The sequence below is a fragment of the Podarcis gaigeae genome, assembly GCF_964106915.1.
Source record: "Podarcis gaigeae genome assembly, chromosome: 5".
In the NCBI taxonomy this organism is placed as follows: domain Eukaryota; kingdom Metazoa; phylum Chordata; class Lepidosauria; order Squamata; family Lacertidae; genus Podarcis; species Podarcis gaigeae.
This window is the reverse complement of record NC_139681.1, coordinates 29,643,213-29,662,372: the sequence shown is the minus strand read 5'-3', so window position 1 is coordinate 29,662,372 and position 19,160 is coordinate 29,643,213. Positions and strand designations below refer to the sequence as shown.

Genomic DNA, 19,160 nt, shown 5'->3' with positions numbered 1-19,160 from the left:
AGTTAGTGAAAACTAACTTAAGCCACATCGGGTGGCATTCAACTACGTTTTATTCAGAGTAGAACTGTTTAAATTAATGGACCTAACTTAGTCATGTTCCTTCATTTAAATTGGTCTACTCTGAGTAAAACTTCATTGAATACCATCCTTTATATTCAAGGTAGCCTTCCCAAGTTTACTCACGCCCCAGTCTTACTCTGCATTTAGTGGGACAGGTACTCCTTAGTAAGTTTGCTTAGTTTTACTGCCTTCTTCATAACTAACATTAGCTGGATTTGAACCATTTAATTCTCCTTTTTTTCTATATTCATTTGAACAAATTCATTTCATTTCCTCTCCTTATATACAATAAACAAATTATACAAGCTATTTTCTATAAAGTGCATGATTTCCTTGTCCAAGAGCCATCCACGGAATAGTAGCAAGGCAGGGATGGTAGCCAATGTGGAGCCCTTCAGAAGCTATTAGATTCCAGCTCCCATCAACCCCATCCAGCATAGCCAGTGATCAGAAATGATGGGCATTGTAGACCAACCAACATTTGGAGAGCATCATGTTGACTACCCAGGGCATAGGGCTAAGTAAAGAAGCAATACATTACTGAGCTGTAATCAATAATCTTTATCCTTGGGTCATTTCACCTGTTCAGTGTCAGGTAAACAGAGCCTAATCCCTATTAATTATGTGTTGTGTATCCTTGGCTGATGCAAGCTTATTCAGAATTAAGTTCTATACAGTCTAAAGAGACTTACTCAAGAGTAAGTGTGCATGCCTTTGCAGCATCCATCCAGTTCTCTTCAACATATTATGCCAAAGCTCATGTTGACCTTGCATAAGCTTAATATTTTGGATAGTATCTTCTTCATTCTGTATATCTTTCACAGAGGCATGATTCCACAATGTTATGGCTGTGTAATATGTTTCAAGTAATTTTTGATCAGGCTGTTTCTGGTCTGGAAGCTAGAGGTGTCTGTCTCTTTCCTTATCTTGGGCTCACTAGAAAGCTTGCATTTAGTCTTTACTCATACCATGCTGTGATTGATAATTTAATGAGACAAGCTGCTTAATGGGGGCGGGGGACCAGAAAGATTAACACCGTTAAACCTAGCTAGGAGAAACCAATTCATATCTTTTTTTTTTAAAAAAAACAACCCTCAGATTAATAAACACTCAATTTAACATTTGCTGCATCTGTTTGATGGGATATGCTGCTCTTCTTAGGCCAGTCAAAGGTGAAATAATATTGTACGCTGACAAAAATAAGAATTAATTAGGCATAACCACCTACAATTTCATCATTCAATTTAGCATTAGGACAGTAAGGGTAGAATTATCAGAACCACTGTGAGTAGCATGCCAGGAATTTTTCTTTTTATATTCCCTTAAAATTGACAATTATATTTATAAGTGTGCTACTGTTTTGGGTAAGTCATTTTGAGTTCACCTTTATGAAAAAAGTGCCTAATAAATAAATGAAGGCAGACCTGAGGAACATGTGGACCTCCAGGTATTATTGAACTACAATTTGCATCATTCCTGGCCTTTGCTATGCTAGATGGGGCTGGTTTGGTTTATCTACTAGGGTCTCTTGTTTATTTAGTTTGATAGCCTGCCCTGTTCTATCAAAAACAATTCTCTTCCCCAAAGGCAGCAGAATTCGAATTCCTCTAAACTTCCCCATGCTTTCCAACTCAACCTTGAGGCCAGTCAATACAGGCAGGACAAATGCTTCAGACAAGGGTTTTGTGTTGGACTTTGGTGAGTCTGTAGTATTGTATGCCTTCAGGCTGTGTAGGTCGTAAGACCAACAGATATATTTGTTATTTCCCTGCACAGATACAAAAATGGTAAAGAAAACCACGGAAGCACACATATCCCCAGTCACAGAACTGTTTTCTAGAGTCCCTTTCATAGGAAGGCATGACACTTAAATTGGTTTATATTTGTAGTTTAAAGATGTCCTGAAAGAGCCCGTGTAAGAAAAATCTAAAACACATCACCGTGACATGTGATGCTGTGTGTCCCGTTGCATTCCTCCTCCTGTGGCAGATGTTTTCTGACTACTTTAACGTGAAAAAGACTAGATAAGAACCTCATAAATACTGGTTCAAGGATGGCTGCAGTGTGTCTTTCACAGGGTAAATGGACAGTTATCCATTCTGGCAACTCAACAGTGTCCCTTGCTATAGCTATATTGCCTAAGGCATAACGTAAGGCAGTGAATTAAAGGATTTGCAGCAGCAAATTGCTCTGTGGCTTGCCACCAAGTTGCTTAGCTCTGGGCTTGCTAGATCAGACAGAGGAGCCAAATCAGTGAATAAAGAGAGTGCCGATGACACAATTTGTGCCATTATTTACAGCTACTGTGTGTTCTTCTGAAATTCACTTGGAAATGGACTAATATAGCCATTACTCAAGGCAAAGGTTAAGAGAGTGTGTGTGTGAGAGAGAGAATGAGCCAGTTCAGCCGATTCTTCCTTTAAGGAAAAGAGAACATCTAGAAAAATAATTAGCTCTGTAGAATCTTAATACTTTTGCTGTAAGCAACCTTAATGATTAATATTAAAGTGTGGGTTAACAAGACTGCTATTCTGCACCTTACCAGCTGTCAAAAGATATGCAGCTAAAACTATGGTAATCCAAGCATTCACATTTATTCATGGTGGAGGGGCAGAAAAAGAGTGTCATAACTAAACATGCTTATATTTATGCTTGTTTTGCTGTTCACCACTTCCTGTGTGGTAGCATTCATACTGCTAGCAAGCAATGAATTAATAATGGGCGTAGGAGGTGCTGTATATCTGGAAATCGTTATAATAAACCTCCTATTTAGTTGCAGTGCATAATGTTTTGTTAACATAAGAAATATGCCAGCTGGTTATTCCAGAGAATGAAATGCGGGAGATACCTAGAGAAGAGGTCAGGATGGTGATAAGTTAGTGTCAGTGAGAACTGGGAAGGGTTTATGCTTCTGAAAGTAGCTCAAGCTCTAGCAGGGCTCTAATTATGTTCTTATGAAACCACAGTTATTACTTGTAGGGATTTAAATGCAGTGCTCTCAGTACCTGCTATCTATTCCTATTCATGCCTTGGGTTTATTCCCCCACTTTGCTATATTATGTAGAAATATACTAATGTCAGAAGAGAGCTCTGATACCCTAATTGCAATTTGGCCCAACTTCAATTGTCATGCATTCCCTCCTGACGCATAAGTTAATACCTTTTCCACTTCATCACATCCAGACTTGATTTTGATCCCTCATTATCACACATTCAGACTGCTCATTTCTTATTTTTAAACTGCTCACCTACATGTGGTAATTAAAATATTCTAACTGCAAAAGGCTATTTCTTTGTTGGCCAGAGTGGTTTTTGATAGCCCAGGAGGTTTGGTTGATGTATCCTTCATGTGATCTAATGGTTGGGAGATAGCTGGAGCTTTATTAAGTGTGCTTGAATGGAAAAACCATCACAACTTAGAAAGTGACACACTCCCCCAATAGCCCAGGTAAGGAGAGGGGCCAGGTGTGAGTGAGCAAAAAGCAGTGGTATATGTCAAATAGGGAAAGAGAGAGGGAGAAGCAGGAATTTGGCTGAATGTGCTAGGGGCGGGTGCAGTAGATATCTCTCTCTCCCTGACCACCTTTTGTCAAAATGTAAGACCATAAAATAGCCCTGCTGGTTCAGAGCCAAGTCCATCGTTCAGCATCCTGTACTCACAGTGGCCAATCAGATGTCTATGGGAAACCCACAAGCAGGTCCAAAGTGAAACATTGCTCTGAATACTGCCTCTGACAGTGGAGGTAGAACACAGCCATCGTGGTAGTAGCTCCTGACAGCTCTGATATGCCGTAGTAGATTCTGCATTACTTAAGCACACATTGCCTGCCTCCACCCATGTTCTACTTCTGTATACGTAAATAAAACAAATATAACCAAAAAGGCCTCTGTTCTACAAATGAAACCCAAACCTGGTGAATGTTGCTTCTACAATGTCTCACCACTCAGAAAAGGAAGTATGCAACAATATACCGCATACACAGTTTTCAAAATGCCCCTCAGAGCAGCCCTATATATGTTGTCAGGGTAAAATAATCACATCTGGGTACCATCCAGTTTATTAATCATATGTACATTCATATTTAGATGGACAGTGTTTTGGTGTCCTGGGATCTAGAAATCAGTATTATCAGTGTTATTGTCTGTATTGTCTAGTATATGGAAAAGCCAGATATTCAATGATCCACTGAGATACAAATATGTATCACTGCTCAAGAAGTCCAGAATTTCCCACAACCAGCTATTAACCGACTTAATTGAGTTTGGGGGTGTATGTGTTTAACTTGGGCTGTGATGATGAGCCAAGTGGTTTATCAGCTGCCCAGAAAAGAATCCCTTGAGAGTTTTATTAATGACTTAAAGATTTCCCTGAACCAATTGATGGCAAGAGAACAAATTGAAAGTGCTGCTGTCTGTGACCACAGAAGAACAGTCTATACAAAACATTTTCCTATGAAAAAATCTGGTTAATGTTCTTGGAAGAAAATGTTTGAAAATACGACATAAGAGCTCTGTCTAGGTTCTGTTACAGGACATACAAGGACTCTACATTTATTTCCTGTGAGCATCTTTTCCTCACCAATCCATCCTTTTCAGATGTACTCTGCTCTATAGATAGTCAGTGGAATTTAATTCCCCTTAGACATCTCCAATTCCCAGCTGATGTTTCTAATTATATATGTGACTAGATGTCATCTCAACAAAAAGCTGATTTAAAAATAAACCCTTTCTTTTGCTATGGAAACGGGAGACGTGTACCCTTCATTGCTTTGTTGCCTCCATATGCAGCACAATTTTCATAGTCAACACAATTTATACGTTCACAAGTGATGGATAATCAGAGTTAAAAGATACTCTGTTTCAGAGCAAGCAACATTTATGACCTGCCAACATTAATAACTATGATCAGAGTGCAAGCATGACGAAATAACATCAATGGTGGTCAATTACAGTAATGTTGTTTGACTATGTACATCATTATTTAGTTCCAACAATTAGCACTGTGACAAAAAGGAAGTGATGCAGTTCCTCTCCAGGAAGCTTTTCAATCTATAAGCATATTGGGGCGTTACAAAGAACTTCTACCCGGTTCCTGTGTGGTATCTTCTACAATCAGCCACAGCTCCTTGTTTGAGCCATCTGAAGGGGCATTTGTGGAATAAGGTAGGGCAAGACATGCTTGCAAGATCCCTTTCAGACAAACCCTGGGTCCCCACTTAACCGGGAACCCTCTTTAGAGACACAGTGTTACAGTTGCTCCACTCAGAGCTGGATGAAGTAGCTGCCTCAGGTGGCAGAAGAGTAAGGGACCAAAGGTAGACAAACTCCCCCAGAAGAAGCATGGCGTGTCCCCCATCAGAGGTACTACCCCTCCCCTAACACCCCATACACAACAAAACAACAGCAGCAGCAATAATCTAATAATCTATAATAACATATTAATAATGAAAAGAATAGTAATAAATAAAAGGATGGCACAGGTAGCAGGTAGTTGGTGCTTGTCAAGCAGCAGTCTTCTGAGCACTTACATGGGAGGAAGCCTCATTGAATATGAGAAAATAAATATCAATTGCACCATCATGCTATTCAAAAAAGATATATATATAATAACTCAAAGACCCCACCACCTCTCCCTCTGCAAGAAAATAGCCTACACAAACCTATGGGAGATTGTCCAAGAGGGAATTACTCAGCCTCTCATCTGGGATTAATAGGAAGCCTAAATAAATATTTGAACCTGAATTTGAACCTGCCAACTATAAACTCTTATTGCCATGGATCTTTGTTGGAACTTATCTGTGAGTAGAGCTAGAGGAGAAATTCAGTTCAGTTCATATTTTAGTGTGAATTTACCTAATTTGCATTTCCTGAAACAGTACGCAGACCCAAATACAGCTAGCTATTCACTGAATTTATAAGCCTCAATCCACAGCACCTTTCTCTTGTTTATTTACCCCCATCCACCCAAATCTACCTCCAGACCACAGGCTCAAGAGTTTCACAGCTTTTCTGAAATGAGTTGGTGGAAACGAGATAGACGGATATAAATATTTTGGATCTAATCCATCAATTATGTACAGTTATTCTTAATTCTCTCATATCATAGCCAAGCTGACTGTGTGAATCAGTATTGTACTGCTAGTAGCATTAGCTCCTATCTTCTTCTCCATCGAGAAAAGTACATTTTCAGTGCCATCCTACTGTAAATGCTATTCTCTAATTTAAGCAATAATAAGCCCTGGAGGAAATTAACAATATGCTGCAATAATGAAAAACAAGCATAATGATTATTGGATTTTTTTTTTGCATCCATTTGACAGGACTTAGTTATCTAATTAGCATTACAATGCAATTCTTATAGAGCCCTAATTTGTATGGAAATTTATAGTCCTTGCAGAAATAGAACATATTTGTACCTCAGAGGGAAAACACCATAGCAAAGATATTCTAAAGCTATCAGCCCAAGTGTACTTCAGCAGAGAAGTTTATATTTTATTTTGTTTTTTTAAAATTGGCTTTCTCGAAACTTTGTCATTTATCTTCAATTGTGTTTAAGCTACTGTGAAACAAAATTGTCCATTTCCAGGTTTCAAATGTTCTTTATTTTATTTTATTCATAGCAGAAACTCCCACAGCATTAACCTGCAGCGCCTCTGCTTAGATAACCATTTCACTTGCATTACTTTTGCCATCGACCCTTATCACATATTCACTTGCAAAATAACAGGGTTTTAAATTGGCCATAAAGTTGTTGCTGTTGCTGACCCTTTACCGATACACAGTTGGCAGAGTTGCTGTGGAGGCTGTGTGGTGTGACTTTTCAATTCCATAGAAGCAAAAGCACACTACAGAACGTTGCATCACAGAAAGTTCACTGCGTAGAAATAGAATTCTGTTGTGATGCTGTCTATTAGGTCATCCCATGAGTACAATGGAGCAGCTACTCTAGAATTGTGTCTGGATGCAGAACTGGCTGTGCATTCTATATGTCTCTCATCAGTCACCCCAATCAGTGAACCAACCCAGAGAATCCCTTGGCATTCCCTTCGTTTCCTTCGAGTCTGATAAAATAGCAGGACTGGGCTTCAGTACCAGGTAAAGCACCATGCCCATCCTCTGTGGCGGCCTTGCATAGCCTTGTGCCAAAAGGCTTTCAATGTATTTTATCTGTTTATAAAATTTCTTACCCACCCTTCAACATAAGGTCCCAGGGCAGGTTACAACAAATTAATATGCAGAAAAACAGATTAAAATAATAAAACAAGCATAACCATTCCAAGAAGTTTGGGAACTACTGTGCTAGACTGATGGTTTCTGGTTGTTGTGAGGCTTATCTACTATATATTTTGGAAAATGGTTTGTCTGTTTGTTCTCTGTGTATTGGACGGCTCTTGAGATTTTGTCACCAAATTTGACGTGGGTTCCCAAGGTGAGAGCAGCAGTTTTCATTGCTGTTGGGATGCCAGACACTGTTTTGAATGAAGATAGTTGTCTGAAATGTGGCTTTAGTATGACTTTGCCCAATTGCTGGCATAGTAGTTCCAAACTCTGCCAATTTGGACACCCCTGAAGATATCGTCACATCATTTGGCAGGGCTTTGCCAATTTGGATGGCTCTGAAGGTGTTACCCAATTTGGCTGTATAGTTCCAACCTTTGCCAACTTACCTCTTGAGGTATCATTACCAAACTCAACATGAAGGTTCCCATGGTAGAGGAGGTGGTCTATATTTGGATGCTGGGCACTGTTCCAAATCAAGACGGTGGTCCAAATCAACCCTATTTAAACATTAGCCCTGGGCTTCTATGAAGACTCAAATATACGGTTGGTTGTGTATATTTCATTATGTTTGTCTGGACCTCACTGAACTGATTGCATGTATATTTTAGTATGACTGGAGATGAACAGGATGAAGCAGGAATAGTGTTGATTTTGAGATCTTGGAAAGCAACTTACAAGATCTAATAGTGTAAGCATTTGCTTAGGTCAGTGTAATGGGTCATTAGGATTATACAGACCACATAATCAGGAACAGAAATCCATACTACAAAATGATGAAGCCTGGGTCATTTCATTTTGTTGATAGCAAGTATAATGCATTGTCCCACAAGGCCAATCCTTATGTCCACAAGGCTCTCATATTGTATAGTCTTCACGTGCAGCTTCCCAACCACAAAATATAATTACCAATCAACAGTAGGTCCTGGTCACTCCACCAATTTTCAGTTGGAAGTGAGACCCTTTTTTGGTCACTTTAAGGCAAGGCTTCACCAGTGAAACTTGCAAAGCGCCCTGCAGTTCATCGTTCAGAGAGTCCTTCAGAAGTTTCTCTTCAGTGACATAAATAATCCATCTGTACCACTAAAATGTGTCCATTGATTTGTCCAGGCTGGAACTTGGCATGTTTGCTTAATGTGTTTTGGGTCACTGAATTACATACAGGCTTCTTATAGCAATGAAATGGAGCTGAAAATCTGGCTTAAAGGGCTCTGAAAGAGCTATTGCTGTCTCTTGGGTCAACAAAATACAGCAGAAGCATGCAATCACCATTTATTTGGAATGACATACGGGTGTTAAGGGTATTGTGAAACAAACAAACAAAATCCTTAGGTATAAAAGCTGACAAACCCACGAGACTGTTAGCAATAGGATCAATTTTCTCTCTGCCTTCGTGCCATTGTGCTTGTGTGTTTGCTTACACTGTAGGGTAAGTTTAGGACAATGTCTACCTGGAGATTTGGCCTGGCCTCTAAATTTCATAGCCTCTGTGACTGAGCCTCTTTATTATAGCCTTGATGATGCAATACATGTATAGGGATTTTGGTTATAAATGATGCTGTAAATGCTTTGTGAGCAATTGTTCCTTTGGAAATGTTTTTGGCTTTCAGAGGAACAGCATTAGGGATGAGGAGGATTCTCCAGTGTTCATGATTACATTTAAAAAAAGTAGTAATAACCCCAAACTTGCAAAAGCATAGATTAAAAAACCAGAACAGACAGAGGGAGGGCTCTGGATGTGCCCTTCTATTTCAATACTCTCAGAAGAGCATTAGCCCAAGATCCAAATAAACAATGGCTGCTGGTAGATGGGTCACTTTTGTGCCCAATGAACTGTATTAATGCTCTTCTCACACAGGAGCAAACTAGAATCACTGTAGAGGGCAGATTAGTGCTTGAATTTCCTGTTTGTAAGGGTCTCTAAGAAACTAGAATTTCAATCCTAGTCGCACATCCTTGGCAGTAAGTCTCACTGGATTCAGATAAATTGACTTTGGATTAGACATGCATAGACTCTGGCTGTAAAAACTAAAAAGATCAAAGAGATCTTAATGACAGATCATGAGACATTTGTCTGCCACCTTATATTTCTATACCAGAATCCTAAATATTTGTCCTGGCACGCTAGGCTTAGGAAGCTGCCTTATATCAAGTCTGATGAATGTTCTAGCTCAAAGTTTCCCAAATGTGGGTCTCCATTTGCTTTTGAACTCCAATTCTCATCATCCCTGACCACTGGTCCTACTACCTAGGGATGATGGGAGTTGTAGTCCAAAAACAACTGGACACCCAAGTTTGAGAAACCCTGCTCTAGCTCCATATTGTCTACACTGGCTGACAGCAGTTGCCTAGAACTTCAAATGGGAATTTCCCCAGACCTGTCTGCTGTTGCTAAGGATTGAACCCAAGACCTTTTGTGGGTAAAGCAAGTAATCTAACACTATGCTATAGACCTTCCCCATGCTGGCTTTCCACACTGGTGAATCAGCCCTACAACATCGCTATGTTGTAAAATTCAACATCTGAATTTTAACTGGAATCGTAGATGGCATACTTCCCCTTAAGCATTTTTGTTCTTGCTCAGCAGTTCTCATGGCTGTGCTATTCAAATGTAACTTGTAAATCAAATGCAGGGGTTATGAAATCAGGTGGATTGCCTTTTGTCTCAGCCAAAGGCAGTTCATAGGTAGATGTGAATTATATGAGTTATGACTGAACTGACTACAGCAGCTTGGAGCATAATGTGAACAAGGTGTAAAATATACCAGCGCTGGGCTTAACTATAAATATTATTAGAGTACGATTAGCATGCATGGACTTCACTCTCAATAAAAGACCAAGCAAGATGAAAACAGAGGTGAGAATTCCAAGCAGACACGCTCTCAAGTCCTGTTACCCGCACTGCTCTGTGTAATGTCTGCTTCTTCCACCTGTATGGTTAGGGCATATCAGACACTTATGAAACCTGCCACCGGCGCAGCAGCAATAGCACAGCTTCAGACACTGTCTCAATGGGACTTTGTTCCATGGAATTTGTAACGTAAGCTGAGTTACAATAAATTCTCAAACGGGTGGGATCAGGATTTTGAAACATATTTGTGTCCTGAACCACCTGGCAGCAAGTCCTGCTGGAGTGCATGATCCTATGGCAGATGTTAGTGTGCAGGCCGTATCCAGAGTCCAGTCAGGCCAGGTTTCCTCCTCTGCAGCCAATCAGGTCAGGGCACCTGAAGGTCAGTCCCAAAGAGCTCCCTGGAAAATCCAAGCTGTGGGCCAACCAACAGGGGAAGTTGAGCATGCTGATTACAACATCTGGGCTTGATGTGACATGTGACCATCACCTGTTCTGAGCCTACTCCAGCTGAGGAATCATGCCCCTCCTCCCAGAGCCATGGATGCATGGGTGCAGCCTGGTAAGGGGAAGGCTGAATCTGGTTGGCAGTCCAGTAATTATACTGATTTCTGACACCAAAATCCAGGCATATGAATACTTCCACAGGGCTCCTTCACTGGGTTTTACCCTTTAATTACAGCCTAATCCCCTTCCTTTCTTATTTTTTATGTATCAAAGAATTCATAGAGTTTGGCAACACTCATCCTTGCACAGTGTGAAATGTTTTCTTGGGGCTCTACAGCCCTATGTAAAATATTGTCCAAAATACCGACAAGTTATTTGAAAAATCCTTTTTTAGAGCTTTTCAAAATAACTGTCATTTTTGTCTCTTTCCCCAGGGGCTGTACCATTGCTCCTGTGGTGCCAAGAAAACACTCCTTGAAAGGCATAGAGTAGTGAAAAATAATACCAATAAAACGTTGAGGAACTCTGGAAAAACATATCTGAAATACCGTTTCTGTAAAATGTGTTTTACCTCAAATATATTATGGTGTGGCAGAGTATAAAATGTTGTATTGAAATTCATTTGGCATCATCTAAACAGCTCAATTGCACATTATAACAGTTCTGTTCCACTTTCATGATTTTAACATCTTTACGCCATGACATGCCACCATAATGATACGCCATATTTTCTATATACCCTCCTCCCCAAAGTTGAGTTCTTAAACATTTTCTAAGTACTTTTCTCTCCTTGTAGTATAAAGTGTCACTGATGTCATATGAATCTAACTTCCTTGGAAGAGGCAAAGAAGGAGGATCAATCTTTTGCGTGCAATGAGAGAATTACTACTGTATAGCCTTTTCAGAATCACAGGCAATGAATCTGAAAGAACATTTTTCACGCTCCTGAGATTAGAAATGAACAAGTGAGACCTGCAATAATATGTTTTGGGATGAAGTTCTCCTGTTTAGGGTCTCAGCTGTGTCCCTTTCCTGGATACTGCAGTCTCTCTCATCTGGGAGACTCAAGCTGTGACAAGTCTCTAGGGGAACAGTATTCTGCAGTGAAGGGAAAACCTTTATGGCAGAGGTTTTAAAACCTTTTGAGTCCATGTCTCCCTTGACCAACTACCTACATTCTGTAGTTCCCCTGTGGGATTTTCTATCTTTCCTTCCTTCATTAACTCCTCCATCTATGTCATGCCCCACACTGTTTTGGAAGGTCGCCCAACTTTCAGGAGCAGCTTTTTGGGCTGCATGGCTGGAAAGGAGGAAGCGGACACTCCATTTTGCATGAATAGATGAGTCCTCTGCCAGTGCAAACAGCAGTACAGTGGCACCTCGGTTTTCGAACTCCGAAAATTGCTTCCGTTTGCAAACGCGCCTCAGAAGTTGAACGGCTTCCGCTGCGTGTTTTTCAATTTTTCCAATTGAACTTGCAGATAGCACTTTGCGCCTCAGTTTCCGAACATTTCGGAAGTTGAACAGTCTTCCAGAACGGATTATGTTCGAGAACCGAGGTACCACTGTATCTGTGACCAACCCTACCCAAAGACATACTTCCTTCCTCAACCACGCATACCCCTTGAGGACAATTTCCCTCATTATACAAATTATACAAGCTTAGTCTGTCAACTAAAATGGTTAATCCCACTATCAATGATTTGATGAGGCAACAGCCTTCATTATATGAACTGCAACCCCTGCCAGGTTAGGCAGCCCCTTACCGACTTGCATAGTCAAGAGCAGTAGCATTCCCCTGCCCCCTTACACTCTAAAAAGGGCAATGGGGAAAGAGAGAGGGAGAGAAGGCAAGGGGAGGGAGTCACAAGCAAATACATTACCCCATATTTGGGCCCCCTAATGGGTTTCCCATAAGCCCACCCCCATCCTACCTGTATCTTCTACACATTCCCTCACGTATATCTATTCACACCCCCTCCCCAAAGCTCCAAATTCCCCCCTCAAAATTTGGCCCATAACTTTAGGACTACATGTAGCTTCCCCGTTTGTTACCCCATCCCCATTCACCTGCACCCAGCTCAGGTATTCTGTTTCCAGATCGAGGGGTGGCGGCAAGAGCCCATGTGTCAATGGAAGTGGGATGCAAGTTCTGTGGGCCCAGGTTTTATAGGGCTATTTAGGCAGTTGGACTGAGGTTTCCAGTGCAAGTACAATCTGTTCAGTATTGTCAATGAAGCAGCATTTTTAATGCTTAAAATACAGAATGTTACTTGTTAATTTTTATAGGACATATTGGTCTTCCAGCAATAGGGTCACTGGTGAATAACGGAAAAGCTAGTACAGATGAAGATTGGACCCTGCGGGGAAATGCATATTAATTGACTCTTACAGAATTTATGCATTGTCAAAAAGTTGCTTAGAGGAGATAACTAAATCTTACATGGAGTCTTGATAACCCTCAACATCTCAGAGTTGTTTTCACTGAACAAGAACTCTGGATTCACCAAGAATTTGCCAAGAGCTTTGGCAAAATATATTCAAAAGAACATCTCACTGCTTTGGTAAATACTTCCAGAAGGATAAAAAAAAATCCCTACCAGCAATTTTTCAGTTCTCGGTGAAAAGGTTCACATTTGTTTAAGATATGTCATTGCATAGATATGACTGCCTAAGTAGCAGTGTGGCATCCTTGCATTGACTGCAGAATTAGGTGAGATCATCCATGCCATTCATTTGGAAGGCAAAGTCAGCAGAACATAGGGCTTGGAGCAGACATGGGAAAAGGTACTATCTGCAATATATATATATATATATATATATATATATATATATATATATATAATCATCTTGACTAAACTAACTAGTGATAGCAGTGTAAATCTAGTCAGAAGTCAATCTGTGCTGAGTTCAGCATGTAGCATCAACCACTTACTCAACTGATCCAGCCCACAGCAACGTCAGTAAAACTCTGCATAGGTTGACTAAAAACTGTAGTTGCCATGAGCTGAAATTATACTTGTCCGTTTTGGTCTATTCATCCTGATTTGCTTGCACAGTCAGTGTTCATGCAGGTTAGACTATATCCAGTCTTTTTATCATTCATTCTGATTTTTTTCAGGAAAGTTATACAACAATGAACATCCTGATTTGCTTATGTGGTGTTTACACATTTCCCTGTTAATTATTCAATCATTCCACACATTTCAGATCGAACGGCAAAAAGTCGGGGGGGTGGCAGTTCGGGCTAGGACAATAGAGTTGTTTAAATCAGTTAAGTTGCACAAACCTAAAATTCTAGTATGCACTTCAGTCCTTCCCACAGAATACTGGAGTCTGGAGGCAACCTTTGTGTATGTTTACGATTACATAATAGACTGGAAAAAATGCATGAGTGACTGCATCTCCCACAGTGGACCCCCTCCATTACTTTTGTCTGTCGTATTGTTTCAACAACATCCTCTCAATATAGAACTGAATCAAGACAGGATTGAATCCTGCATTTTCTTACATGCTGTTTACATGCTATAGACCAAAATTATAGATTTAGTTAAGTCAAGTCCTCTCTGCATTGCAGATGTAACACCAGTTATGCTTTGCTCTAGGGTCTGAGGATTGTTTTTTAAAAAGTGAAAAAGCTGTCTAAGCTTGTACCCATCACTGCAGCTAAGTGACTTTGCATATTTGCCTATAGTGATTGTCTTCTGATTAGGTGAAAAAGAATGTATACTGTGGAACAGTAAAATCTGGGGTTTCCTGCATGTAATAATAAAAAACAAATACACTTATAATGAAGTTATCTTTTAAGAATTTAAGGATTTTATTTTCTGAGCAGCCTGCCCAATCATATTGTAAGCTCATATTTACCAGGGTGGTTTAAGAATGTAGTTTTTTATTCTCTTTCTGAACCAAGGCAAATTTCCATCTAGGCTGGGACTCTGTTTTCAACAGTAGCCAACCAGCTGCTGTTGTGTAGTGCCCAAAGTAGATGATAGCTTTCCTCTATGGACAGTTATATGTTTTAAAAGTATGTGTGCTGCATCAGAGCCAGCCCTACCATTGGGCAGAGTTCAGGAGATACTTCAGGTGGCAGATGCTCTGGAGGAGGGAGTAGCTGTGTTGCAGGACTGGGCCTGTAGCTTCTCCTGCTATTACTAAGGTAGCCTACTGCCCTCAGATATGGTGGAGTTAATGGCAGAATGAATCCAACACAATCTTGGCTACAGCTGCACCATGTTGATTCCCCCATTGCCATAGCCCACCCACTTTAAGTAACAAACAGCAATGCATGCCATTGGGAAGCAAGATCAGCAGCACAGCCATGCCTGCACTGCTCAGTTGGCTGCTCCTGATTGAAGTAATTCTCAACTGCCAGGCTGATTGGCTTCTGTTCACTTGTGAGAAAGGGTATGTGTGTCCATTTCCACAGGTCAGGAAGGGTGGAGTTTGAATAAGAGTCATTGCTTCATTAATGAAGCATCTTAACTTTGGACCTTGTATAGGAACTGGAGGCTCCCTCCATTCCTGCTCTCAGTTAGGCCCTGATCTGAGCAGGTGTTTGCATGTACTTACCTTCTCCTCCCAAGCTGCCCCATATGCAGCTAGCCAGGAACTTCAGTGGTGGCTCTGTAGTTTCTACCTGCCTTGTCATCTCCTCTGTTCCTATGACTGCAGGAGTTGGGAAGCAGCTGTGTGTCTGAGAGATGCAAGTGCTGGCCAAGAACTGAAGCATTTGGTGTAGGCACTCCAGTCCTGGGGCAGAGATGCCCCAATTCCATGACTCTTCTGTTTTACTGGCAGTATGGAGATCTACTGGAGAGTCCTGCACCTCTTGCTCCTTATCTGAGCAGGGCTGACCCCTAGGAGACAGCACTCTGTCCTTCACTTCATGCAGTAAAGTGCCTTGCACTGGCCTTATGTGCATATTCAGAGTCAGGATGCCATTGCCTGGGAGCAACAACAGGGGAGGGTGGTTGCCTTTCCAGCACTGTCTGTTGGGTTACTGGGCATGTATGTTTGATCATTGTGGAAATAGGATGGTGATCTAGATGGGCCTTTCGTATAATCTGGCTGCATTCTCTTTATGTAAATTAAAATGATCTTGGGTAGTGGGGATGGAAATTATTGTGGTCTTGGAAAGTAAGCAGTACTGGGCTAGACAGAGTCATGGTACTACTAATTACAAGGCCACATCATTCATATATATTCTGCTACAGCACTTGAAAAGTACCCACAAAGAGAAGGATTTTGAACAGTTTGATAGGAGAGAGACTCTTAAAGTACAGGGATCAGGGATGCTGTATAATCAATGCGTCATTCACAATTTTATGAGCATTTTCAATTTTGTGAATTACCGCAGAATACAAAATTAGGTAAAGGACAATGCATATTCTTTCCTGGAAAAAGGTCCCAGGGGCTGAGAAAGCTCTCTAAATGGGACTCTGAAGAGCCACTGCCTGTCAGCATAGGGCATTCTTCCCTAACCTGGTGTCCTCCAGATGTTCTGAGCTATAGCTCTTGGTAGCGCCAGCTGCACTATACAAAAATTAAGTGACAGGAGTGAAAAATGACAAATGAAAGCAAGTGTGTATATGTCTGTAATAAAACTATTTCATCTAGAATTTAATTAGTTCAACCATTAGTTCTAATTTGTCATTAGAGCTTGTTGTGGTCAGAATTTCTGTAGATGTCACACAAAAGCTTATATATTTTTTGGTGTAGTGAGGCCATCCAGGATTCTCTGTCTTGGAATAAAAAGCCTTTGGTGGTGGTGATTTTTTAAAGTCTTGTGGTGGTTTCCAAACATGAGAATCACCACCTCAGCACTAACTTATTTTAGCATTTGGGTCACCTGGGCATATTTTTCTAAACAATGCATAAACTACTACAGTGTTTCCCAACCTTGTGCCTCCAGCTGTTTTTGGACTACAATTCCCATCATCCCTTGCCACTGGTCTTGCTAGTCAGGGATGATGGGAGTTGTAGTTCAAAAACAGCTGGAGGCACAAGGCTGGGAAACACTGTACTAGAAAGTGTTCCATTCTGCATGTTTCAAACAAGCTATAAGAGATGTTTGCGCAAACAAGTTCTTGCTAGACTTGGTTGTTCTAGAAACCAGTTTTACTTCTAGTAGAGCCAGCACAAGCTATACTAGAGCTTTCCAAACTGTATGTCGTGACACGGTAGTGTGTAGATGCGTCATGGAAATGCTCCCCGTGCTCTTCCAGGGGCAGGAAAGAGGCTAGTTTAACCTCTGGTTTGCTAGTAAAACTGAGTTACTGTGTTGCGAAATGATGCACGTCTAAAAAGTCTCTCACCAACATGAAAAGTTTGGAAAGCTCTGAGTTATACTGTTTTGTCTTTTGGTATTCATAAATCAAACTAAGAACAAGAGAAACACAGGGCAACTGTAGTCAAACCCAATTCCTTGTTAGCTCAGAATTCAGCACATACAATCTTTATGAGCAATCACTCTTTCAATATAAAGTTATATTCATCTTTAAAAGCAATTTGAATAAATGCAGTCTGTTTCTATGCAAATAGGGGTGAGTGTTTGGTAATGCACAACTCAAAATGTGTGGATAAATAAATGATTAGAGGCAGACCTACACAGACGTTCTCATCATACAGGTCTCGCATTTGAATTCTAACTTGAAAATGTAGGGAGCTTTCTTGGAAAATGCAAGTGTCTTTTAATCCCAGGAAAAAAGGGTTGGGTCACTTAACTGACTATTATCAAATAACATGCAATTAATATGAAGCAATAAGGAGCATAACTAAAATATGTGTTTGCAAAGTCAGGCTTTGGAACACTTGCTATGGTCTGAGAGAGACAAATGAGGCATCAGATTAAATCAAAGTGTCTAGCTGATGAACTATGGGTGGTATTCAACAAATTTTTACTTAAGAGTAGACCAAATGACATTAATGAAAATGACTAAGTGAGGTCTAGTAATTTCATTTGGTTTACTCTGAGTAAAAGTTGAATACCACCCCATGTTTTTGCAAAACATACCCCAAAACATACCCCAAAATTAGGTGGGACAGGTGAAAGAAAGTGGCAAATGCCAGCAGAGTTTTTCATTACCAATTTTTATTGGTTGTAAGCGGTCTAACTTCAGTTGAGGCCTAACCTCAACAACTAAAGATTTATGGAATGCTAATGGACACTTTCAGCTGCTCAGACGTCAAAACAACAGCAGCAGCACACACGCCTTAGTGGAAGATGAGGCTGTGTGCTTTTGGTACAGAGATATAGCAGAGAAGACAGCATATATTGTTGAAGTGTTAGTCAATTATTAAACACAAGTGGACAACATGATTAGGCAGCACTGGTCACCTGACCTCCAGCTGATGACATGGTCCCAATTTCTCTGGAGAATTGCGAGAGGTCATTTGCACAAGATGTATCCTAACAAATTATTAGGATAATGTGGTGAAATCAGCCTCCTTTTACAAGTCTCATAGGTTACTTTGTAACATTTGTTTTTAATAATCACAAACCATTCTGTGATAGCATTGTGATAGCAACACTGCATTGTGTAATCCATGCATAACTGTCACAAATATAACATCCAAGAGAATCAGGAATGATCAGTGCAAAATATGGGGGTAAAACAGTCTTGCTGTGCATGTTCAGTTATATAACTATATGCTACACAAAAACTAGTTAAATAGGCTGAAATAATAGCTCATGTTCTTGAATTCACATTTTTCTTATATGTGCATTCATTGCGGAAGTGGGGTCATATGCCACCTACATTAGCTCCAGGCGGAAATCTGGTATTCTGTCACAGGTGTGTGACATCTTTAAAGTTCATGCATAAGAATAATGTCATGTTCTTTTCACAGACCCCAGAAGAACTTGAAGATGTCTCTGATCTTGAAGACGATCATGATGCACACAGCCGCACCAGTACTCAAACTGAAGGGAAAACAGACAGGGTATGTACCAAAGCCATTTTATTCAAAAATAGTTGCCTGTATTGTTTGTCCTTTAAGTAGTCTTATCATGAAAAATGCCAAAATATTAACTCATTTCTCCAGTAGATTTCTGGAAAAAGCATATGAGATCCAGAGTGAAATTGGTTATGAACTGAATGAGAAAAGGCTGAAGTTCTCAATGCTGGTGTGTGTGTGTTCAATTTGCTTGTGAAATGCCCACTCAAAATTGGAAGGTGCTCATTCCTTGAAGGGCTGATTGTCATTATTGAGTGTTCATATTCTTGTATGTTGTTTGAATACAAAAGGAAACTAGTTTTAAACCGTTTGGCTAGTGCTGCTTTGTTTTCTCCTTGCAGCCTGGCTCTTATGGAGACTCTTCACACTCCCAGAATTGCTCAGATAACTAGGCAATGTGAAATCTCCCATGAAGGGAGTACATCTGTATTTGTGAATCTGACAGATACTGTAGTGTCACATTCAGTTTTAATGGAACATGAAATATAAAATTTCATTGGGAACTATTTTACTGTGAAAAGTAAAAGGTAGCATTTCCACTTCTCTCCATCACAGCTTGGGAGTG

At 40.4% G+C, this 19,160-nt stretch overlaps 1 protein-coding gene and 1 long non-coding RNA gene across 7 annotated transcripts in view; one reads left to right on the top strand and one right to left on the bottom strand.

Moving 5' to 3' along the window:
- CTNNA3 (catenin alpha 3) overlaps nt 1-19,160 on the top strand; it is a 540,285-nt gene that overhangs the window by 468,779 nt on the left and 52,346 nt on the right. For all 3 annotated transcript variants that reach the window (XR_014564644.1, XM_083740309.1, XM_083740310.1), the window contains one exon: nt 18,488-18,580. Coding sequence is in view for 2 of the 3 variants with exons in the window: in XM_083740309.1 (XP_083596435.1) it covers nt 18,488-18,580 (93 nt within the window). In the remaining variant the exon portion in view is untranslated. The remainder of the gene's footprint in view (nt 1-18,487; nt 18,581-19,160) is intronic.
- LOC310845410 overlaps nt 17,045-19,160 on the bottom strand; it is a 722,498-nt gene continuing 720,382 nt past the window's right edge. For all 4 annotated transcript variants that reach the window (XR_014564670.1, XR_014564671.1, XR_014564672.1 and 1 more), the window contains one exon: nt 17,045-18,560. This is a non-coding gene — a long non-coding RNA (uncharacterized lncRNA). The remainder of the gene's footprint in view (nt 18,561-19,160) is intronic.